The sequence below is a fragment of the Monomorium pharaonis genome, chromosome 5 (assembly GCF_013373865.1).
Source record: "Monomorium pharaonis isolate MP-MQ-018 chromosome 5, ASM1337386v2, whole genome shotgun sequence".
NCBI classification, from domain to species: Eukaryota; Metazoa; Arthropoda; class Insecta; order Hymenoptera; family Formicidae; genus Monomorium; species Monomorium pharaonis.
In genome coordinates, this window is record NC_050471.1 from 9,356,694 (window position 1) to 9,380,670 (window position 23,977).

Here is a 23,977-nt window from a genome sequence, read left to right on the forward strand (position 1 = left end):
CTCTCTCTCTCTCTCTCTCTCTCTCTCTCTCTCTCTCTCTCTCTCTCTCTCTCTCTTACTCACTCACTCACTGACTGACTTTCGAGATGGAACATAAACGCAACGTATCTTTTTTAAATTGACGCACGCCTTGGCCAAGATTTACGAGACAACATGACTTGCCTAGTAATCCCAGTAGCACTAGCAATGATTAGCAGCAGCACTAACAACTAAAGTACGATAATCGATCTTTGTTTCTCGAATAGAAGCGCGATTACGTTTTCTTTCTGTATATAAATCTTATTTTATGTTTTTGCAATTATCTTGAAAGTGTAATGGTGCTTTTTTACTTGTTTATTTTTATATTGCTTATAGTTAATTATGATTTAGTAGTTAATAATGAATTATTATTTAGGTTTAGAAAAAACTATGTGAAATATACAGGCTGTTCGGAACCTACATACAATTGTGTTACAAGAATTACATCAGCTTGCTAATTATATATTTTCACAAGTATGCACATTTTAGAAAACATAAAATAAATTTCACTTAAATGATGTATCATCTTAAGATTTATTTGTAATGACTACAAATTTAAGCTATCAGCATAGTATTTCCAGTTACCATTCGCTTGATTTAGGTCACTAAAATTTCGCAAACGCTATTTTTGCATGATTCGAAATTGACCTGAAAATTTTCCATGATTCGACTGTTTGTTATCTTTCTAGATGGTACCTAAATGAGAATGATGAGCTTCGACATAGTCGAGGATCGAGCCGCGATCTACCGAGAACCGGACTTGTCGGACAGATCACCTTGGCAATGAGTCCATAATTTATTCTGGTTCACGAACGCGCAAAGATTTATCTTCCGTGATTTTGACATCGCGCGTGTGTAGTGAGTGAACGGCTTTTCGAGTAAGACTTGGAACATGTGGCGCGTGTGACTTTGTTGAAGTTGGCCCTCCTCCTTTCAAATAGCGACTTAATTACTAATTAACCGCTCTATTTAGCGCGACCGCGCTGTGTTATGTAATGATATAATTCTCTATTATTCTTGCTCATGACTTCAGAAAGATGTTTGTAATTTTTACAATGCGTTTTTTGTGTCGTTAAAATTGCGTAAATCTATTTAAGATCAGTTTAACAGATATATAAGTATGTAAAAAAGAGTGTACAGAAAATACGGAAGTTATAAATTATTAAATATAATTACATTGTCCATTATCTTTAATTTATCTTTAATTTAGAAAAAATCAATTATCAGATATTTTTTATATATTTCACATTCTTTTTATATGCAGTTTAAGATAAATATTGTAATGCACTATCTAATACACATAGTCATTTTATTTTACATATATAGAATGTTTGGAGAAATTTCAATAAAACAATCGTCAGTAAAGATGACGTCAAATTATGTGTTAATAATGTTTCCAATATTAATAAGACATTATTTGATATCATCTTACTTGATGGAACACGTTAATGTGAGATTGTGTAGATAAAAAAGATTTATATAATAATTATTAATACTCTTGTAAAAGTTTGGCCCCAATCTTACCCGACACCCTGTACATATTTCATAAGTTATCTGATTATATGTTGAATCTCAAAGTTCTCATGGTCGCGCGTACTTGTACTCGATGCTTGATTCTCGACCATAGAACGGAACATTATATATACGCGTTGCGCAACTTTAATGAGAATTATGCATGTTCGTCGATTTAAAGCGACGCAGTCTAAAGGTACGAAGTCTTATAAGGCCATCGATCGATCTCGTTATCGACTATGTATTGATCCCGCAGGCGCACCTTATCATGGCGCCCTGCATCGTGGAAGATCGCTTACGAACGCTTTCGAAATGTGACCACTAATAAGCCGACGTCCGTGCGATCGCTATTACGCAAATACGTATGCCCGAGAGGTTTAACGTAAGATTATATATACGCGGAGCTCGGGGCAGGCCAGTTCAAGACATTTCGGTGCCTGTCGTGAGAGAAGATTTAGAGACATTGCGTCAGACGCCACATCATTAACGTGTAGGATAATTACGGAAGAAACATGAGAAGATACATTTTAATCGGATTTTAAGAGATTACATTTCTTAAATAACGAACCTGGAAAAAATATTGAGAGGCTTCTTTAGTCGCGACGAGTAACTTCGATGTAAGCTCATTGAATATGTGATTTGTTTGTAATACTAGTGTATCCTCGGATTTTTCCTCGACCTCTGGTTTCCAAAGATATAAAACCTTCAATAAATTATAAGAATATCCGTAACAACATTTAATTTTCACATTTTATAAAACATAAAGTTCCTGAAGAAGAATACAAAACAAAATATTATCGTTCATATATTGCATGTCTTCTTACAATAATACACAAATACATTCTTATTTACGTCATCAATCACATTATTATTTTCTTTCATTTATTTTATTGTTTTTTTCATAAAAAATGTTTTTAGTTAATTTAAAATATCTTCTTCGCATAGATGTTTTCTTTACATTGGCAACCTAAATATTAAATCATCAAAAAGATAAATCAGCAGTGATTTAAAGCATTTCGACGAATCGTACTCTCAGCACGCGTTTATTACCATTTATTATTTAAACAAAATAATTCGGAACGGACAAACCAACTCGACGCTAGCAGTATCTCTCGTCGCTCGTTCGTATTTCCCATTATTTATTGAAAGCTCGCGAGTTCGTGATTTAGCTCATCAATTACTACATCGCGTCGATATCTTGGCTATCACGTCCGCCCACGAGTGATGCACGCTCAGCTGATCAAAGCGGCCCTTCGCGACGTCGTCCTAACGATGACACGCGCGATGATCACGTGTGAATTTATGATCGCTCATACAGACCCGCAATCATGGACTTGTGGACGGATTAGTCGCCCGACTGGTAATCGTACTATGATTCCGACGAGCGCGTACGCAAAGGAACAGTCTGAGGAAGCTCATCTTCCGCTACTGCCCGCCGCCGATAAATCACCGCGCCAACTTATGAACCGTGAAAAGCGGACAGGTTACTGTCCCTCCTGGGTTTCGCTGCCGGCACGACGCGACGTCCGAGCGTACATAACGAGGATGTTTCGTTAATGACCTCATTAAATCAACGAAAGGACGGCCGCCGGCCTTTATGCGCGCGAACGATATCTCGTTTCTTTTTTTTTTTTCACGACGATAACTCATCCCGACGGTCGCTGTCGTTGTTGTCGTCGCCCGTCAACCGGCCCGGGCAAATTGTTACGCGACGTAGATAATTTGTTGCGCGTTTTCGCCTCTTGTCGATCGTATAATTCGCGAGGGCCGGATTTACCTCTGGGTACATTGCACTGCCCAGGTTACTCTATTTCGCATGAACTTCTTGATAACTTTCGGGTCCGTTCCATTAAGGTTCAACAACCCTTTTACACACCATTTCCTTAAAATATCAATTAATTACGTGATACAATTTGAATGAAGAATTTCGCTGCGCGGATGAGCATTAATTCGTTATCTTATAAAATTTCTTTGACAGGTTGTAAAGTAATTCTCTCTTTGTAAAATGTTGTGCGCACTGATGCAATCCAATCAAATTCGCCATAAGTATAGAATATATTTTTGACATATATACATATGTATATATGATAAAAACTCGCGTTTGAGATGTACATACATCGAAAGAAAAAAATAAAAAAATAATTGCAGTAACATAATTCGCTATAATTTATAATCATTTTGAATTTTTATAGTTATTTAACAATATAAATTTTAGTTTATTTAAGCTATATTAAAGTTCTCATAATCATAATATTGGTCTATGCAGCTTGTGATATGATTGCCATAATCAAAATGGAGATTTGAGTATAGCAAGTTGTACCACAAAGTAATCGTTATGGGTATCCACTATAAGCATATGGTTATTATTACCAATATTAAAGTAATAATTACTATAAAAATAATATTCCTGATCCTATAATTATTTTACTACTTTGCAATTATAGTTGCAAATATTACACATTTTTCTCAGTGTATCAATTATAAAAATCGGTCTTCGGGTAATTTTACATTAAAATTAAAATGTTAAATCAGTCATGCCAGTCGTTATCTTGATCTTATCAACTACATAATTATCAACAACATCAACTACATAAATCCGCAGTAATATATATTTTTTTTAATTATACGTGTAATTCTCTCTCTCTCTCGTATTTGTATCTCGTCGAAATCTCAATGTACCTTCATTAGCATGCACATTTTCATGCGACAGATTAAGTCGAGCAGCGACAAGTCGCGCGGCTGTGAGGTGCGCATCTCGGGGTAAAACAAAATGAATTCTTACACGTTACAATCGCTGGTGCATGGATCCTCGTACGTGCGACGATCAGGTTCCGCGGCGTCCTGCGGCTCAATCGGAGGGGCGCCGATCGGCGATGCCCCTCCGATGAAAGAGGAGGATCTGCGAGGGCCGCGTCTTCTCATCGCAAAGTTCCGCTCGCGCGAGGGGAACCGCGGCGTTTTCTTCTTCATATCCGTCACCTCTTTCACCGAGAGCCCATTGTCCCAAACCATGTTCGTTTGGCGATCCCGCGGAGGAACTGCTCTCCGCCGGCGGGACTTTAATTTGCACAGTTCGGTAGGAGGCGTTTCTAAACGCACGTTACACTGCGTCCACGGAACGACACGAAGGAAATGACGAGGCGGTAAACGGCTGAGAGAGCGCGCGATGACATCGTTGCCTCGACCTTCGATTGGATAAAACTGAAACCAAACCAAACGCGCGATTGCCTGTGGTTGAAACACACTTTACCGACAATATATGTGACTTGACAAATCGAGTTACGTTAACGCGATTACGAATCGACTGCGCTCGTCTTCGCCGTTAAATTCATTTCCTCGCAAATCGATTTGGAAACTTTATTCTTCTGAGAAGCTCGAGTCCCCAAAAGGGCCTTTAATTTTTGATATGAAAAAGTCTACTGCAGAACTTACTCCTAATTGACGTAACAAGCATAAAGCATCATACGTATTACCGCTCAAAAGTTGAGCATACTTGAGATTTTCTTGCATCCCATAAAAAGTTAAATATTTTGGTGAAAAAAAAAAAAAAAAAAAAAAATTGTAAAGTTTTTTCTGTAAAAAATGCATTTTAAAGAAAAAAAGATAGAAAATTTGTCATTTAGTTTCTATGATAATTTTGTTTCTAAATTACATAAATTAAAAAATAAGTAAGTTTCTTAAATTTTAGAATGCTCTTTAAAAAGATTGGTACAATTTCTCTTGTTACTTTTTTTGGTGTGAAACTTATTTTTTAAAATAGTTTTTAACTTTGGAAACTAAAGAGCTTACGCAGAAAAAATGCTTGTTATTATGATTGATACGCAAAAATTCTTTAATACTTTTTCTTATACTTAACATTTCATAAAACACATGAAAATTTTTGCTAAAACTTTTGAATAAATGTTCTTACGACATTAACGCAATACATTGGCCACGCGTCCATTTGTCAAGAGAAAAGTGCACATTTTTGCATTATTTAACAATACAAATTGATTACACATAAAATTACGTTTCAATATTTCCATATTGATTTGACGCAATCGAAATGAGTCACGTTTTCCTCAAACGTGAGTTGAGATAAAATAAAGATACAAATCGATGAAATCACAGCTAAAATACCAAAATGTCTTTTTTATTTATATATTACGACTCATCGCTTCTGGGACTTCATAATCTGTGAATTAATTAATCATGCGCCAATTAATAAAATGTCGGGATTAGTAAATATGTTAGAAAAAAAATTTCGTTATCAATTGTGCAGAATTTTAAACGATATAATAAATTTCCTAAAATGTTTTATTCTCTCTTCGTCTCTCATTGCAATGTGTGCGATACACATTATTATACACTACCATTAAGGAAATCACATGACGCAATTCTGCTACGTATGCATTTAATTAGTCGACGTGTATCACCGTGCATTTAATTAATTAATTAAGAAAAAAAGACATGTGACAGCGAGCTGCTTCACGCTCTACGTAATCATCGTTACAATTTGCGTCACCCCAGTGCAACATTTTTATTTCAAGCCACACAACATTTTTTAATCAAATTTCAGCACCGCGTTGTAATATTCGATTTTTTAAATGATTTCGTAACACGGATAATGCATTCGATTTTTTTTTTTTTTACTAACGTCCTTCTGTATATCGACGCTGATTTCATGCGCAATAAACTAATCGTTTTTTCTGTTATCTGATCGCGAGATCGCACAGCGATCTTGGCAGTCGCGCTTGGTAATCGCGCGAGAATACGTTCCCTATCACCGTCGCGGAATCTTTCTTCCCGATCGCGAGTTCTACCGATTATGCTAAATCGCCTTCCACGCTCATCCACGCACGAGTTTCGACTGACTCGTCCCCTGCGAGGCGAGGCAAAGCGACGCGGTCTGCTCGCAGAGGAAGGCACGACTACGACCTTCGAACGTTGGTTTTCATTACGACCATTGTCCTGGATAGCGCACGTCCGTTTTATGTCACCGTCTTCCGTGCTGCTTCTCGATTGCAGCAAGCGGACACCGTCGACCATGCGTACTCCATGCGTCACTAATGCACGTCGCGTGAACGGGCAAACCGTCTCAATTTTTGTTATTTTCTTTTACACGCATATATTTGAATTTATTATATTATTAAAAGCGGAAACACGCACACGCGCGAAATATATATAAAACATATGTAAATGTAAGAAAAAATGAGAAGTAGATTGCGTGCGACGCTTTTACCTGTAAACGATTGGTGCAATTTGGAGAAGTGAACGACGAGACATGAACGACAGCTTGAAACCGTTAAAAGGTTTGTGTGTGAAATGATTATAATTTGCTCTACACATACGCACATCGGAAAAGCGACGGAAGAAAACGTTGTGAGAACCTGACAGTGCTCTCGAACAAATTGCGCGTTTGTTACACGCGGTCGTAAATCATCCCGCGGATTATTCGAGGATCCCCGTGCACTCGCGACTGTTTCGCATTACGGCCACATTTACCCGCGTCTGCGTTTATCTTTATTCGCGTGTTTCCTCGGCGCGCGCATCGAAATGACCTTCCATGAATCGCAGTTTCAAGTGAACTCTCGGCTGCGTGCCGTACGTACTGTGCGTGCACCGATTATAGCAGCCTTCGGTAAAGCGAGCACGTCCGCCTACCATTAGAAGCGTTATCTACATAAAAAATCATCGTTATCTACATAAAAAATATCTAGATAACTATCTGGATAAGAGATAATTTGATCTAGATTGTTAGACTGGGTATTGTCCTTATCTTTAATTTGGATAGAGCAACAGTGTTACTTTTGTCAAATTATCTGAGTTAATGCAAGTAATAACGAGTAGAAACTGTTGTCTTTAGCTTAAAGTTACCATTTAGCTTAGGAGAATTTTTTTGAAGTGATAACGACAGATTGCACAGATAAAAACTAGTTACGCAATATAAAAATTGCTCTAAGATATATAAGGAATTTGAAAACTTTTACAAGGCACTTTGTCAATCATTATGACGTGAGTTCACATATTTTCCGTTTCTTTAACTTTGATATTCTCTGTTTCTCAGCTTTTTTGGAATATTAATCCAATTCAAATCTAAATAAAATGATATATAATTTATCTTTTACATAGACAAATTTAAAATTAAATCATTTATCCAAGATACGTATAATTTGTCTTATTTTTATCTAGTTAATTTTAAATAATTTAACTTTCTAAATGCAACACTGATCATTAGGCGAATGAAGAAAAAAACATTATTGCTCGGCATTGATTCGGACTTTGACACCACACGACCGGTAACGCCCTGATACGTTGATAGACGAACACAGGAATAATATTGCACGCGTAACAACTATAAAAACAAATTCTATTTATTTCGTCAAGATATCTCTTACTGGAAATATTATTTCCGTAATAGCAGTCGTAGAAATCTTATCCAACGCTACGATCTCAATTTTTTATCAAAAACGATAATTAGGAATTATTTACCGTCTGCAAAAACGTTTACGAGCGAAATATGACGTACATTACGTGATAGCGCGGCTCGTCATCGTTACCTTCGATGCCTCTACGATGCTGTGCACGCTACAGCCACGTTTATGTGAATTTAATGGCGACGAGGAGTCTCGGGTAATTCGATTAACGAAAATAACGTTTCTTCTAGAATCCATTTTCTCCTATTCCCTTACTCTCTCTATTTTCCTAATCTATCAATTACTTTTGTTCTTAACTTCTGAAAAGAGATAGCCGATCCACTAAGCAGATTGCTAATATTAGCCGTAGTTTATTTTTCCTTTCGTATCTCATCAAAATAAATATAGGCGCGCAATATTCGATTAAAATTGAACTTGAGAATAGGACAGTTGACGAAAGCACACCACGCCTAAAAATGTACGATTCCCGTCACCCACGTTAATCAACAGCAACTCAAGCGTACTAAACGTAGCTCGTGCTCGCGGTTTGACGGACAACGGACATAATAATACAATGCGAAGTACACGCGAATGATGATCGTGTCGCGCTCGCCTCAGCACTGAACACGACTGCCGGCGCCCGGAGATCCAGTCAGCGACATCCCGGGCGATAAGGATTATCGCGAAGGAATAACCTCGTTATCTTGGGAATCCTCGGCCGAAGTACGAGCGATAATCAGAGGCGGCCGACCGCGTTAATCGTAAAGCAAATGTTTCAAACGCGAGAGCCCGCTGAGCATGTAACACCGTTTTACTTTTACAACTCTTTATCGTCGCGTCTAAAGATCTCCATGCGCCTTGCGCGAGATTACGCTCTCGCATGCGTTATATACATGTTATTTACTCGCGAGTGAATTAGCGTAAAGTGCATCTCAATGCGATGCACGCAGCGCACGGGATCGTCGTCTAGACAGAGACGAGTAGTCCGCATGCGCTGGATGTCCCTTCCCATTGTAAAATTTCCAACAGCGGGATTTTATTCCTCGTGTAATTCACGCACATTAACTTTCCTGTGTGAATTTAATTTGCTGCTTTATTATACTACTTTATTATACGAGAAACAACGCGATATTAAATGTCTGTACAAGTACAAACTATTTAGTGTTTGTTTTGGTAATAGAAGTTTTTAACTCGAGACTTTATTTTTTTATATTCTTACGTCCATTTTTTCACCAATGTAAATTAACTTTAATATTCTAATATTCTAATTCTTGAAACTAAAAAACGATAAAGTGTAAGCCGAGACATTAAAGTTAATGTATATGGATGAAAATAAACATTAATGTAATACAATTACAATTTTTCAGTATATTGAATTGAAAATATTTTAGTCTTAAATATTTTAATCACAAAATGTTGTTAATAAATTTCTTTTTGTCTATATTTTTGTATATATTATTTATTTTATAATTTCATAAATATGTTAAATTAAATATTTAATTGAAATATTCTGCACACAAAACATATCGTGTCGTTTTACATTTTCTTTAATAAATTCACGTTTTTCAATCAAACAATATTTCTTCTTCCTCTCTATTTTTAAGAAATCGTAATGTACATAAATTTAAGGTATATATGTTATTAAAATTAATAGTACTAAATATTTTCTATATTTACTAAAACATTAATGCCACGTCTGCTACTCATACATTTTATTTTATATTATTATGTACGCTTATAATATATTGTGCTTATTTATTCAGAGACTGTTCCATACATGAATAAATACGGATGTTTAGACTCCGGATGTCTCAAAATTCATCTAATAGAATCAGTGTGTTTGATCGATTCGAATTTCATCCTTCTATTTATAACATAGAATTTTATGTCATCGCAGAACATTTGGCGTTTCACGAAACGCACAAAATGTATTTTGAAATGCCATGTGAGACGACAGTCTTGCCAGCAGGTTTCCCAGACTGAGAATCCTTAGCGAGACTGCTAACTGACTTATCGCGTTTTTACTGTACTGGGTGACGTTTAGTGCGAATCTCTTTCCGTCTCGGAGTAATAACTTAAGACGATTTACTCCCAGCATTTGTTAACCCGGTTGCCCGCGCGGGTATGGTCGTTTTATGTACTAGACATAAACTCAGACTCAGTGTTCAGAGCCTACAAACTTTTCAGAAGAAAAATGTCAATATTAAAAATTTCAATGTGATATTATATAATTATTATATTATATATGCATATACAAAAATTATATATACAATACATATATATTAACATATAATATATTTAAAATATACATACATCGCGTGCAAATTTACATTACAAAAAACAAAATTTGAAAACAGTAAGAATCACACACACACACGCACATCAATAAAAATAGATTTAATTTAATTATCTCAGTTTATAAGCTAAGTTTGAACAAACTAGCCTTATACTTATGTTGACTAAAGTATTTTTTCATAACTAAAAACTATAAATATAATAACAACTTTATTTATGATATCAAAATTAAAATAAAAAACTACATTAATGGCTCATGTAAAAAATATACCTGGTTTTTATTAATTTATCATTACATATCATTTCAATTACCGCGCGGACCAAAGAAAATACTCACGTAATACTTTTACTTTTCGTAAAAAACAAAAAGGCACGTATTCGCCTGTTGACAGCCAGACGCAGACTGGCATATTCAGCACAGTAGTATCCACGTCCGCGCTTTCTTACACAAGCATCAACATATTCATGTGCATTTTGTTCATTCAGATATATATATATATATATTGAGACGTATTCTTATGTTCCAACTTGCTCTTTGCTCAACTAACTTCGTTCTATTCTACAACACACTTATATCGGACTGCGTCACAAGATCGCCGCGTAGCAACGGAAAATATTAACCGTGGCCCCCGGATTTGGGAGAGCTGCGCGAAGTGCAGTTTCGAACAATGACGTGCGCTTGTCACAACAAGCAAGATGCATTTATTTACCCTGGTCGTAAAGACGTGCGCTCGATCACGAGCGTGGCGCGGTGCCAAGAGTCGCGCGAGTTCGAACGTGATGCCTGTCGTATCCGTGACAGTCACAAAGAAGCTAATCATGAGTTTTCGGTATTTTCCAAAAGCTAATGATAGTGTTCACCTAAGGCTCGCATGCGGTCAAGAAGAAGCTTGCTTGCATTAGTATAAAATAAACATTTTATTTCCCTATAAATATAAATAAAACAAATAAATGTTAAGTAATGCAAGATTGTTCTTTTCTCAGCATTTTTACTTATTCTTTTTCATGTAAAGTTTTCATTCCCTTATATGTTTTGTGTACGTGACATTTGAATTAAATATTGTTACTGATTTGTAATTATATTTGTGGTTTTATATAACTATCATATTAATAAATATTCACTGTTTTTTTTTTTAGTAATTTTGACTTCAAAATTAGTATATAGTCACTGAAAGATCAGTATATTTAGTTCACTGCACCGAGAGAAAAAAAAGTTGCAGTAGCCATAATATCACTATAATTTACGGTCATGTTTGGATGCAGCCATATTTTTGTAATTATTCAACAATATAAATTATAGTTTGTTTGAACTATATTTAAGTTCTTATATTTTAACAAAGTTTTCGTAACGAGATTTCGTAGGTATTTCTTTTATAGATTTAGAAATCTTTTTCCAGAAATTAAAATGTATTACTATTAGTCTGTAAATTGAACTTTATACCAAGAAAAAATATCTAAATTTATAAAAGAAATATATACAAAATCTTGTTACAAAAATTATTAGATAATCGATAAAACAGACTGTCTCCAGCATCCCTAAACTAATACGCTATTCTGTTTTACAATACGAATTGTCACGATTCAACTATATGTATGTATGTATATTTGTAAAGGGACCTTAAAGTGAGAGACATACTGACAGATGTACATAAATCCTTTCGCATCCGAATGCGCGTAATGACACGTGCAGAAATCGAGCGTCCGAGAATAACCGCTACGAAAATGCTTTCCGAATTACCTTGGGGCAATACTTGCGAAATATATTTCGACGAAAATAAGCAGTCCTCCTAAATAGTTCATGCAAACTATCTAGACCCAGAATGTCTCAGATCTATCAAGTACATCTGCTCAGCTATAAATCTTTTGAACATAAGCCGAGTCTCTCACAACGAAACCGTTTTGACATCCATTTTTCAAGCAATATTTCAGATATTTCAATAATTCAATTAACGGTCGTATAAAAGTTTACAGAAAATTTACTCTTGTTCTTGTTTTCGAATCTTCAACTCACCGCGCGTCGTGACAAATCTCATCCTCCCCATGCGTCTTGCCCTCGAGAATGTCGCTCGCGTGCCACGAATTCTTCAATTTGGCCCCCATCTTGGACGCGGCAATTGAATGATCTACACGTGGCGACCACGTGGAGAAACGTGACGAGATTCGCGAAGGAGTTCACTGACCAAATTGCAAGTCACCGATCGTTTAAAACGGCACCGCAATGGATTCGATTGTGATTGTCGAACCGATAAACAGAAACTACTCCGGAAACAATTATGTATCTATTCGCGAAGAGGCGTTTTCCGTGGAGGATTCGGCAATCGCCACGATCATTCACGTTCTCTCTCGCCGATTTGCAGCCTGCACTCGAACACCCATCCAATATACTTTATCGCCGGCTGTTTGTCCCGATAGTGTGGACGACCGGTCGATCATACTCTAAATTTAGCGGTGGCGCACGCGAGAGAGAGAGAGAGAGGAGTATCAATGAAAAGAAGGAAGAGTAACGAACGCATGTATATTATACACGCAGACACGCACACGTCTGGAAGGGAAGGCGTGATCGCACGCACTGAGAGAGAGAAGAGAAACGCGAAACGCAGAAACGAGACGATTCACCGTCATGCTCATGCGTTGTCAATGTCAGCTGATCGCGTCGATAGTTGGAGTTAGTTTGACTTTCACATCGATGATTTATCGGTTTGTTTGATAATAACCTTGCCGTTTCGACACGTAAGCATATACGTGTTCCTCTACCTTGACCGATTGAATGGTGTTCTTAGTCATTTCGTGTATTCCCCTAATCGATCTTACACTATTGTTAGGCTGTAAAATCGGCAAAAGAAAGAAACGAAGGAAAATGAAAGAACAATGTATTAAACTATTTCGTCCTGAAACTCGAAAGAAAATTTCTATACAAATGATATTAATTATGCAGATATATAATTAATATATGTTAGTAAAAAATATTCATGCGACGTTTTTATATAACAAAAAATAACGCCAATATATAAAGTAAGAATAAAAGTAGAATAACAAATGCATTTGAACGTTTTCAACCGTGAAACCGGGATATATTGGAATTTGAAGATTAAAATGTAAAATCGATTGCAAGAGATATGTTGCAGAGAAAAAAATTCGTAATGAAGTGCCGGCCGACAAAGCAACGTGTTTCCTGCCACGGTGCATGGATTGCGCATTACAAATTTCCGTGACGGCATACATATATGCACGCTATGTCTGTCGCGAATGAATGGTCGCCCACGCCTGTGTCTATCTGCCTTTCAATTTATATAATAAGAGGAATTTATCGACGTCTGTCATGGATATTACCTAACATCAGTTATCCGATAATTTTAACTTATCGAACGCGCGCATCAAACCTGTTAAATATTTGCGATGCAATCTGTACTTCTGCCTCTTACAAAATCTAACACGAATATATCTCAAATTCGCACCGAGTTTTAAATTTTTAATTAGTAAATTCGATTTACGTAGAAAACAAAAAAAAAATTATGTAGTAGCACGATAACACGAGGAGGTGTCCCGATTAAAAATTGTATGAAATATCAACATTCGGTCTAGAATGAGGCCCAGATGTGCAGAATCAAAATATTTCACACCGTACGCCTGGAAAAATTCTAACACAGAGTATCCCGGAATAAGTGAAAAAATAATCCGCGCCGGTGTGCGTTTAAATCAAAATGTACTTGAATAAATCAAGACAGCAGATTGCGATCTGGAGTGCGTTAGAGTGTTCATTCTGATGCCGATGTACAAGTCTTTTCAATCATGCCGCGTCACGGTCACCCCACTGAGCACCACCAAGGTTGATTTAATCGTATTCTTCCGTCACTCTTAATTTTCGCTCCGCCTATTGTAGCATCCGTGACATCCGTGAAATTTATGCGATGCGTTTCCGCACCCGCGTTAGCGTTATAAATTATTTGTGCGCGTTTCCCAAGCATTGCCTCTAATGCGCGTTACATTGGACTAAATAAAAATCGTTTCGAAGGTTTCGCAGATAAAAATGTCGATGGGACGTTTTCCCGCGATTTCAATGTAAAAGTTACATAAAGATCTTCGTTTGCCACAACGAAAGTCAAAATGACTGAATGGTTTGACGAAAATCACATAAATATCTTTACATCGCAAAAAGGAAGCTGCCTTCGACGAGTGTATTCTTCTTCTGCTTGAACGAGGGACACGTGGCGGCTTCGTGTAAACGCGAAGTTTTTCGCGGGGAATTCTAAACCTCCCCGTGCACGCTTCGGCTCACCCACGCGTTGCATTCCCGTACGACAAGCAACGAGGCGAAGGGCAACGACGGCGGCGTGATTATGCGTATGCTGCACTTCGCATGCAGGCAAACACGCATGCATACACAGCGTGTCGCGTGTCTGCGCGCCGGATACTGACACGTTGAAGTATAATGCGATACGGCGAAAATGCGCACTTTGTATCAAAGAGTGAGTAACGAAGAGAGGCCTCGAAATGTAGTCGTGCGACCGGCGAGTTCAACGTATTCTCGTTATTGTATAGCAAATGCATAGTTAATGTTAAAACCGCGATGTTCATTCAAATTTCGTAAAAGAAAATACTCTGAGAATTTCCAGATTCTCTAGAAATTTTTATCAAGGTACTATTTAAACATTTTTTATGTAGCTTTGAAATAAATTTAATTTATTATATATTTTAGTGTTCCTCATACATAATTAATCAATTATAATTAAAAAGAAAGACCACTTGAGTAAGTATTGTACTAAAGAAAAATAATAGAAATTAAATAGCATATAATCTGTCTGCAATACACAGATCTATCTCATCGGATATACCGAATTCGAAACAATGATTAAACACATAATGTCAATTTAGAATGATGTATCATTTTCTCTAATATCTTGTACCTATAGATCTTTTCATAAAACTCGCAAGTCACACGAGAACGTATGTGAATGAACGCTCTTTAAAGAACAGTTATTGTATTATTGTTACTGATTTATAATGATATAATTGCAACTATCATAATTAATGATTATTTATTGTTTTTTTAGCAATTTTGACTTCATATTTATTTCACTGCATCGAGAAAAAAAAATAGTTGCAGTAACCATAACATCATTATAATTTATGGTAATTTTTGAATGCAGCTATATTTTTATAGTTATTTTTATAATTTCAAAAATAAAAAAGTTCTTATGAAAGTTTCATGCTTTTCCCAGTAGTAAATACCTAATTAAAATTTTTTTTGTTACAATTAATTACGGTACAAAAAAGGAGAGTTTCAAATTGCTGGATTTGGTAACTTTACACACGCGCCGGTAACTTCTACGTATTTCCATTTCCTCACAAAGAAGCCAGCTTTTAACTTCTTTTTTTATCCGAGAGTGTGCGCATTATGCGCGTATAGATGCCATTATAAATAAATAGTCGCGTGACGCAAAAGAAAATGCATTTCTCACAAGCAATATTGGACTGGTCTGTGTTTTCGGAATCGCAACTATGCGACTTACAAAACCGCATTTGTGCGTTATGTTCTAATAATTAACAACGAGGTATAATTTTTATTTTTTTTTTCATTGTAATTTTCTGCAAATTATACTTTTATTTATTTAATTTTAATTCGAATATCTCCGTATTTTTTTTGATAGAAAAAGCATATACATACTTTTTTCGGGCTCGCCTCGACTGCGATCCTGCTTAAAGCAACGCGAAACCGTTGCCAAGTCGCCGTCGTCGTCGCCTGAAATCGCGTCCAATATCCATCCATCCGTCGGACATCGGTTTGAAAGTTAAGAATTAAACCGTTTACACCGAGTTGCCATTCTCGTCGAGACTATTTTACGCGCAGCGCGCGCACACATGTGTGCCGCAATCTAAATTCGATACGATGCAATTTCGCCGGCAGAAACGGTCGTGAGGAAAATCGTAAATATAATCGTTGCGCGCGGAGATCAAAGATCCATGACGATTATTACGGATCGTGATGTTGAGAGGCGATCGAGCGAGTGAGGCCGAGAGCGTAAAGTTAAGTCGATTATGTCTCTATTACACGAGAGACGCGCGCGGGTGCCCGCGGAATTCGTGACGGTGGTATTAACGCCGAGCGCATTAGACGCAATAAATGGGCAGGCGCGTCTCGTGCCGTGATCTCCAGAAATAGTTCTTTCCGAGAGAGATCGCCTTGATTATATCGTCAGCCGGTTGATAAACGTATACCGCGGGGTCCCGCTCGTTCGCCCCGTTCGTGCGATACCGCAACGGTATCTCGCGACTTTTCTCGCCCGGGGATGATAAGCGACGATATCTTTGACGTTAATTGCACCTGGTACGCCGTGGATTACAATTTCGCTCGGTCGCGGCTCCTTAGAGAGCGCTTATTCGCTGGGGCTCCGTGAGATTCGAACTGGGTAATCGCGGCAACGATGATAAATAAAACTGGAGTAAAATTACCGGACAACGAAAAGAATAGCAGCGGGTAAGCATCATGCATCGAACGCCATAAACTTGGATGTACTTTTCTTTACGATTTCCCATTGGTAATTATTATCGTTAAATATCGTGGTAATTGAATGCCATAGATAAAATTGTTTAATGCGTATGTAATATCGTTTAATTTCAATTTGCAAAAGAACCTATTATCTATTTGTATAAAGTTTAATTTAATGTTCAAAGTTTCCCATTAACATTTTGATACCTTTAAATTAATCTACAACTATAAATTCTGATAACAAATTTTTCATATAAAAATATATACAAATATATATAATTATATACGAAAATGTCCATGTATGTTTATATTTGCTTCTTTTGTAAATTTTTATTTAGTATAAAGAAATAATAGTTATACTAAAAAGATGAAAACCAATTAAAAAGATAATTTTTGCAATTGTTTCTTTTACGAAAAGTTAAATATTAAAAATGAGATGTTGTGAGAAATATGTACTATATATGGTTATAATACATGGGGCATTTTTTCATTTCTTCATATTTAACTTTTTATAAAAAGAATTATAAAAAAATTATTTTTTTTATTAGTTTTTGTTTATTCAGTAACTATTATTTCCTTATACCAAACTAAAATGTTATAAAAAAGAAATTAGTATAAACATATATGAACATATTTCGTATATAATTATACATGTTTTTATATAAAAAATTTTTTACCGACATCACAATTATGTACATTCATAAAAGTGTCTGAATCGATTGGATCGAAAATATTATCATCGATTTTATAATATTCTCACAAACTATTTTTAGAAACTATTCGAACCGTAGCTCGGCACAAACTCCAAACTTCGTCGAACTTTCACTCCTTACGTTATTCCCTCGCGCGCAAAGACTACGCGTTATTTATTTCGTTACACGCGTGAAGAGCGGGAAGAGCGGGGGGCGCATTCTCTCAGCATCCCCGCGCGCGCACACGCGAGCTGTCGAGGGAGATGAAAGGGAAGTATTTCATGTGGCGCGGAAATACCGCGCGATCCTTGGAAAACTCTTTCGAGTTTCAGTTTGTTTAGCAAATGCCTTACGGCCTCATCGCTAAACGACTTAACCCTCTCTTTCCGTATTGCGACGCCGTTAAAGTAATCGTACGGCGGGGCACCGATATTTACCAGAAATGTCGCTGCCTACCCTTTCCCTGAAGCTCTCAAATTACACGGGCCAAGAACCGGCCTGAGGAATTACTGCCCGGCCGCGCCCAGATTGCTCGTAAATCCGACGACCGCGCTTTTAATTGCCCTATTCCGTCCTTGTGCCAACACAGACGGCCATCGCGAAACGTATCGATTAACACTTCAATAAAATTTTCATTTTTTGCAGCGTCCTCGAGGAACGACCCAGTTGTGACGTTCTTACATTTATTTTATTTTTAATAAAGGGAAATTGGAAGAAGGTGTTTAATCCTTCAAATCACCGTCATATTTCGTGTCCAATCGATTTCTATCTGTGGAACCTTTTTTTGAAATTTTCAAGAATCTCCCATTCCTTATTCTCTCTTTAAAAAAAAAGATTTGTGATGAGAGACAGTTCTTTGTTCGATGGGTCAACCAAGGCTTATCAACTTCCTACTGTGAACAGTACAGAGTTCATTTGTTTAGTCGAACACCAGTAATCTACTCAACGTGTCCTTTTTTGTAAAAATTATGTAAAAAATTAATGTATGTTTTTATTCTAAATTGCCTGTGTATCTTCGTTTATTAAAACATTATTTTTCTCAAAAGAAAATTACTTATTAAAAAAAAAAATTTAATGCTGTGGAAAACAGAATTGAGGCATCAAATAATGCACGAGCAAGATTACGTTGAACCTCTTAGGGAATACATTTTAAATATTGTTTGCGACATCTATGTCTTTGCGATAAAATTAAATTTTTATATTAAGAAAAAGGTATAATTTTTCAAATCTAAGCTGGTTGTTAGATATTCTATAACCGTGAAATGTTTCACTTTCGGGAACTATCGGCACAATGACGTCAAGATGCGTGGGTACGAGAACATTTTCGTAAGTCCTGCGGGCTCGTTTCGCAAAGACATTACTTTTCGCTCGATGATACGACAGTCCGGCGCGGCCGTGACTATACCGAGTTAAAGTATAAAGCTGATCTCACTGTACGTCGCGTGGGTGAACGGTATCCGAGACCCGCAGACATACGCACCGCACAGCACACCTGCGTGTGACCGCCACGTAATAATTCTAGTTTGCAATTACTATATTTGCACGAGCACCACCGTTCCTCGAGACAAACACACGGTAAATTCGCAAAACCTGCAAAGAATCCGGAAAATAACAAGCAGAATCGATGAGGCTAATTGGCATGATGTACGTTACATGGGAATTTTCTTCAATTATAAGTACAACTAACTGTATAACAGCTAAAAGAGCTAAAAGAGTAGAACAGTATTAAAAGAGTAAGACCGGGTCTACAATAGGTATAGTAAGCCTTAAGCCACAAAAAACTGATCAATCATAATTGAATGTAAGAAGAATAATTAAATATAATTGGTTACTACATCTATTGCAGACTCAGCCTAATAAGTACTTTTATTTATACGTATCCTGGCGTTCTTATTTTTCCAACAAAATAACATCGAAAAAAAATTTTAGCCGTTTTTCTCGAAAAACACGATTGTGATAATTTGATAAAAATAATGAACTTCATTAATAAATTACCTATTATTAAATGTAAAATACTTAAATGTAAAAAAATCTTAAAACCATTGACTAATAAAGTAACAAAGGTAACACTATCAAAAAAAAGAAAAAAAAACGGAAAAATACGGCAAGGAAAAAACTGGAAATGCTTTTTCTAAATGTTTTTAGAATTTTCCTGGCTAAGAACACTAACGCTGTGGTTTCCGTAAGATAAAAATAATAATTAACACTATAAATTGTATCATCGCCTTTAATATATCGTATTTTTTAAGTTCCTCTAATCTACAGTGCTTTTTCCTGTAGCTTTTAGATGTTTCACACTGCAACTGTATTAGCTATACCTACAATGTAACAGCTTTATGCCGTACTTGTTAGACTTGCATGCAAGATGGATCGCTGGAGAGAACGCAGATTGGCCTCCGCGGCACTTAGCCGTGAGCTCTCCGGCGAAGAGTGCAGGGACGTCGTTACTGGTCCGAGACCGAGAATAGTCTTTTATCGTGGCTTCGGAAAGAGGTGGGGTATCGTAAATCAGCGTTTAGTGCGTTTAAAAACGCGATAGGTGGCCGGATTTAAGAATAGCACGGGTCGAGAGAGTACGAGAGGCGCATATGCGCGGCCGAACGAGATGCTCTTTCGCCTTAAATCGCATGGGACCGCAAAGAACCGTCCGTCCCGCGCCGCATTTTCTGCATCCCGCTCGTTACGAGAGAATCTGAATATATACATACATAATCCCTCAAGAACTACGTACACAGCATTGATAGTGGCAAAGGCGAAGCAGATGGATGCGAAGTCTAAATGGGTGGATCCATATCTAAAGCGTGACCTACTGCTCAAAAGTCAAACGTAATGTGCCAGTCGCTGAACAATTACCAGCAAATGACTACTTAAGAGAAATATTAAAATAATAAAACTTCTAATGATAAATTACAAATTAATTGATATTTGATTAAAAAGTTGCAAATCAATTAATAAAATCTTCAAATCCGAAAAATAAAATCAGCGCATTCTTGATAGAATGCAATACGCACAAATATGAAATTTATATATTTAAAAGAAGGCTTTCAGATCTCTCGTTTTCTTATTAATAGCATAAATTGCGATGCGAGAGTAAAAAGGTAAAAACGTGCATAGCGAATCGTGCTAAAACTTTAAGTCAACCAACCATGGATCCATCGGTCCGTATCAAGTCCCCGTTAGATTTATATCATTTCCGCCTCGTGCAGAGAAAGATCAGCGTAGAAAGAACCGTTTAATTAATTTCTGAGAGATTCAATATTACAGAATCCGATCTTGCAACAACTCTATATATATATAAATCTGTAAAATAATTATATCTGTCTCTATAGCTAGCCAAAAATATAAATATTATAAATATTTATATTATTTTATTAAAAAGAATGAAGACTTTTAAGAACAGATTTCATCTGTAAGCAAAGAATTTTATTGCCTATGCATGTAGGACATATTGCCAAGTGTAAAATAAAAAATTAATGAATTGATTTGGAATGAAAACAACATTTTGAAGATGATTAACGAAAACAGCCGTTAAATCACTCAATCCCCTTCAACTCGTGAACGTATAAAAGATCGTAAAAAGCGTATTAAATCCGCTCTTTTTCTCAGAGCAAGCATGCGAGCAGATGGATCTTAACGGTACGCGGTTGAGTTAACGTTGATAATAGCGGATTCAGAGATTGCTTGCGAAGCTCGTTATAGCGACATGTGAGCATACGAGCGAAAGACTCTAAGGGGAGATAAAGAGAGTAAGAGGGTCAGTCTTCCCGGATGGTTTCATCGAAATGACATTATCTTTTTCTTTCGGATTCTTATAATCCTTTCATAAATTGTATAAAAGTAAACCAATCAGGAAATCATTCCTCGCGAAAATAAACGCAAATAAACAATATTTTTCTCTGATTGCAAAAACTTCGACAAAAATAATTTTTATAATTTTGATATAAAGTATTACCGCCATAAGTTTTTATTGCATATTGAAGCATATTAATGTAGCCGTGAGAATTAACAACGAGTACATAATGCCTAAATACGTAACATCATGTCAATAAATTTCAAAAGCGCACGTAATAAATGTCTTAAATAGTCAGTAAACAGCACGTGCATCAATATAGATATTAACGTAATACAGTCTACCTATTATTACGCACGATTTATTTCATATTTCAGAATCCAAACTATATTTTTAAAATTACTTGCATCTTTCTATATATAAATGTTTTCCTAAATGCTATTCCTAAAAGAAACATTAAAAAAATATTTAAAACAATTTTTTTAAGTGCAAAAACAGCCTCTCCTTTAATTTAATCCAATAGGTGATTCACAAGTGTAGCATTCAGATGATAGATATAGTACATCGTTGCGCATACTCGCGTACACAATTTTTACCGTTTGATAGATCAGGAGTTCACCGAATGTAAAGCGATAGCGCGATGATCACGTCGTCAGCTGATCTCACCTGTTGCATTCTACGCGTAACATAATCCGCGCACACGCAGCAACGCTAATCTCTTCATTCAAAAGTTACAGTTCTTCATGTCGCCACACATTAATTTTTGTAAGCAGTATAGATATATGTAATAAATGTAAGCAGTAGATATTTTTCTTACATTTCAATCGCGATGAGAAAGCACTCGTTCATAGATCACTATACACATAATATCTTCCTTCTCGATATTATTATACAATTAAACCTTCAGTCCATTTCATCACTCTCTAAATTGTCGAATTTCAATAAAACGGCGACCCCGCTCTTTGTTTACACCGAGCCGCTGAGATTTAAGAAATCCCGTTCCAATTTCGAACCGAACAAAAACGGGGTTGCCGTCCACGTAGAGATACCGTTCGCGCTCGCGCGGACTGCAGCCGCGACATTTCGAAACGCGTCGCGATCAAGTCGGGCCGGCAAGAGTGGACTCGCGATTTGGAGCAAGCGCGCGAGCGGAACGTCGCCGGGGGCGGCGCGACGCGTCGCGTCGCGACGGCACTCGGTGTGCCGACAGGTGCCGACGGAACGTGTCGTCGTCGTCGTCGTCATCGGCGACGGCGGCTTTGCGCGGAATCGGGACGGCGATCGTGTGCCGACGCGCCCGCCAACCGGCCCCGCACTGGCAGAGCCGGAGCACGTGGCGCGGGCCGCGCCGCCGAGATCGAGAGGAGCCGCGAGTCGCGAGGCGAGAGAGCGAGCCGTGGCTCGCGCGAGAGTGACTCACGGCCCCGGCGCCGCCGACGGCGGACGCGTGTGCGGGAAAACGTGCGGATTACGGCGCACATGCGCGAGACAGCGTGCAACGTATGCAAGCAGCGTGTACCTACTACACGCGACCGTTGTAAAAGGGTATAATTATTCCATAGAAACCTCGCAATAGTTCGACGTCTTCGACCCGAGGATATAAACTGGGCACTGTCATCAGCCTCGATCCGAGATTTTCTTGTTACAATTTCACACTTCCAAAATATCTGCGGAAGCGCAAGGTGTATTGTTCGCGCTGATTTTATTGAAAGGAAATTTTTACGCTATTATAAATTCGTTTGGATTAATTTCCAGAATAAAATAGCACGTTTCAGTTTTTTAATTGTGATAATTAAAATCGCGGTCTTTATAGCGACGCTGGCATAAATTATGCATGCATACATAAACGAGTAAATTGCGCGGATTGCTGCACTGTTTGATTTCAAGAAGGAAAAGTGTGTGTCTACGTACACTTGGGCGGCCAAGCAAGACGAGATGCGTGGCATCACACGCGTACGCCAGTAAACAATTCTCTATACAGGTAGACGCAGCCTCCGTACGCGTCGCGGTTCGTAAATGAAGAAAGTACGCGAAAGTACGGGCGATCTCCCGTTTCCGGAGACATCGGCCGCCACATTTTATTAATAGCGGAAGCCAATTCCGAGATCGTCGTTCGCTGAGCAACGTGGCGGGATCACGAATAAATTTAGAGGCGCGTTGTAAATAACGCGATGGTAACGCGTGTATATCACTTTGAGGAATGATTATTTACGAGCTTTCAAAAAGTACACATCGGCGTTGCCCCCGCGGTTCACTGTCAGTCGCCTGTCGCGCCCGACAATCGCTCGCGAAGAGTTCGAAATAAACCGGGCCGAGAATTTTTCGGCCTGGAACTCCTTTGACGCGATACGACGGGCAAAAATAGAGATAGGTGAGCGAAAGAGTCGTTTAAAATTCGCCGCGGGTCCGATTCATTCTGAGAGAAACGTCCGAGATTCACTTCGTCATGAAGTAACAAAATTAAAAATAAAACTGTGACGTGAAAATTCCGTTTGCAGGTCAGCTTCAAATTTCTATAACATACGAATCTGCCATTGCTACAAGAGAACCGCGGATCTAATTTTATTAGATATTATTTTGATATTAACAATATCAAAAGTATGAGATTTTGTTTGAAAAACCACCCGCCCGATATCAGCATTTCTATGTATTCATTATTAAAAACTTGCTAACATTACATTTCTTAAAAAGTATTATTTTAATGTGAACAAAAACAACAGATTTTAATAGTCTTACTATAACGCATAAATCATTGTAAATTACCTATTGAGTTATGATGTCCCGACAG

General features: G+C 37.4%; 1 protein-coding gene across 2 annotated transcripts in view; it reads right to left on the minus strand.

Annotated features, from left to right (window-relative positions):
• Nucleotides 1-23,977, minus strand: part of LOC105837648 (four and a half LIM domains protein 2) — a 133,322-nt gene that overhangs the window by 64,361 nt on the left and 44,984 nt on the right. The window contains exon 1 of one of the 2 annotated variants that reach the window (XM_012682590.3): nucleotides 4,313-4,713. The exons of the other annotated variant lie outside the window; for it this stretch is intronic. Within the exon in view, the coding sequence (XP_012538044.2) occupies nucleotides 4,313-4,542 (230 nt within the window). The 5' untranslated portion in view covers nucleotides 4,543-4,713. Of the gene's footprint in view, nucleotides 1-4,312; nucleotides 4,714-23,977 lie in introns of those variants that run through there. 2 annotated transcript variants of the gene reach the window in all.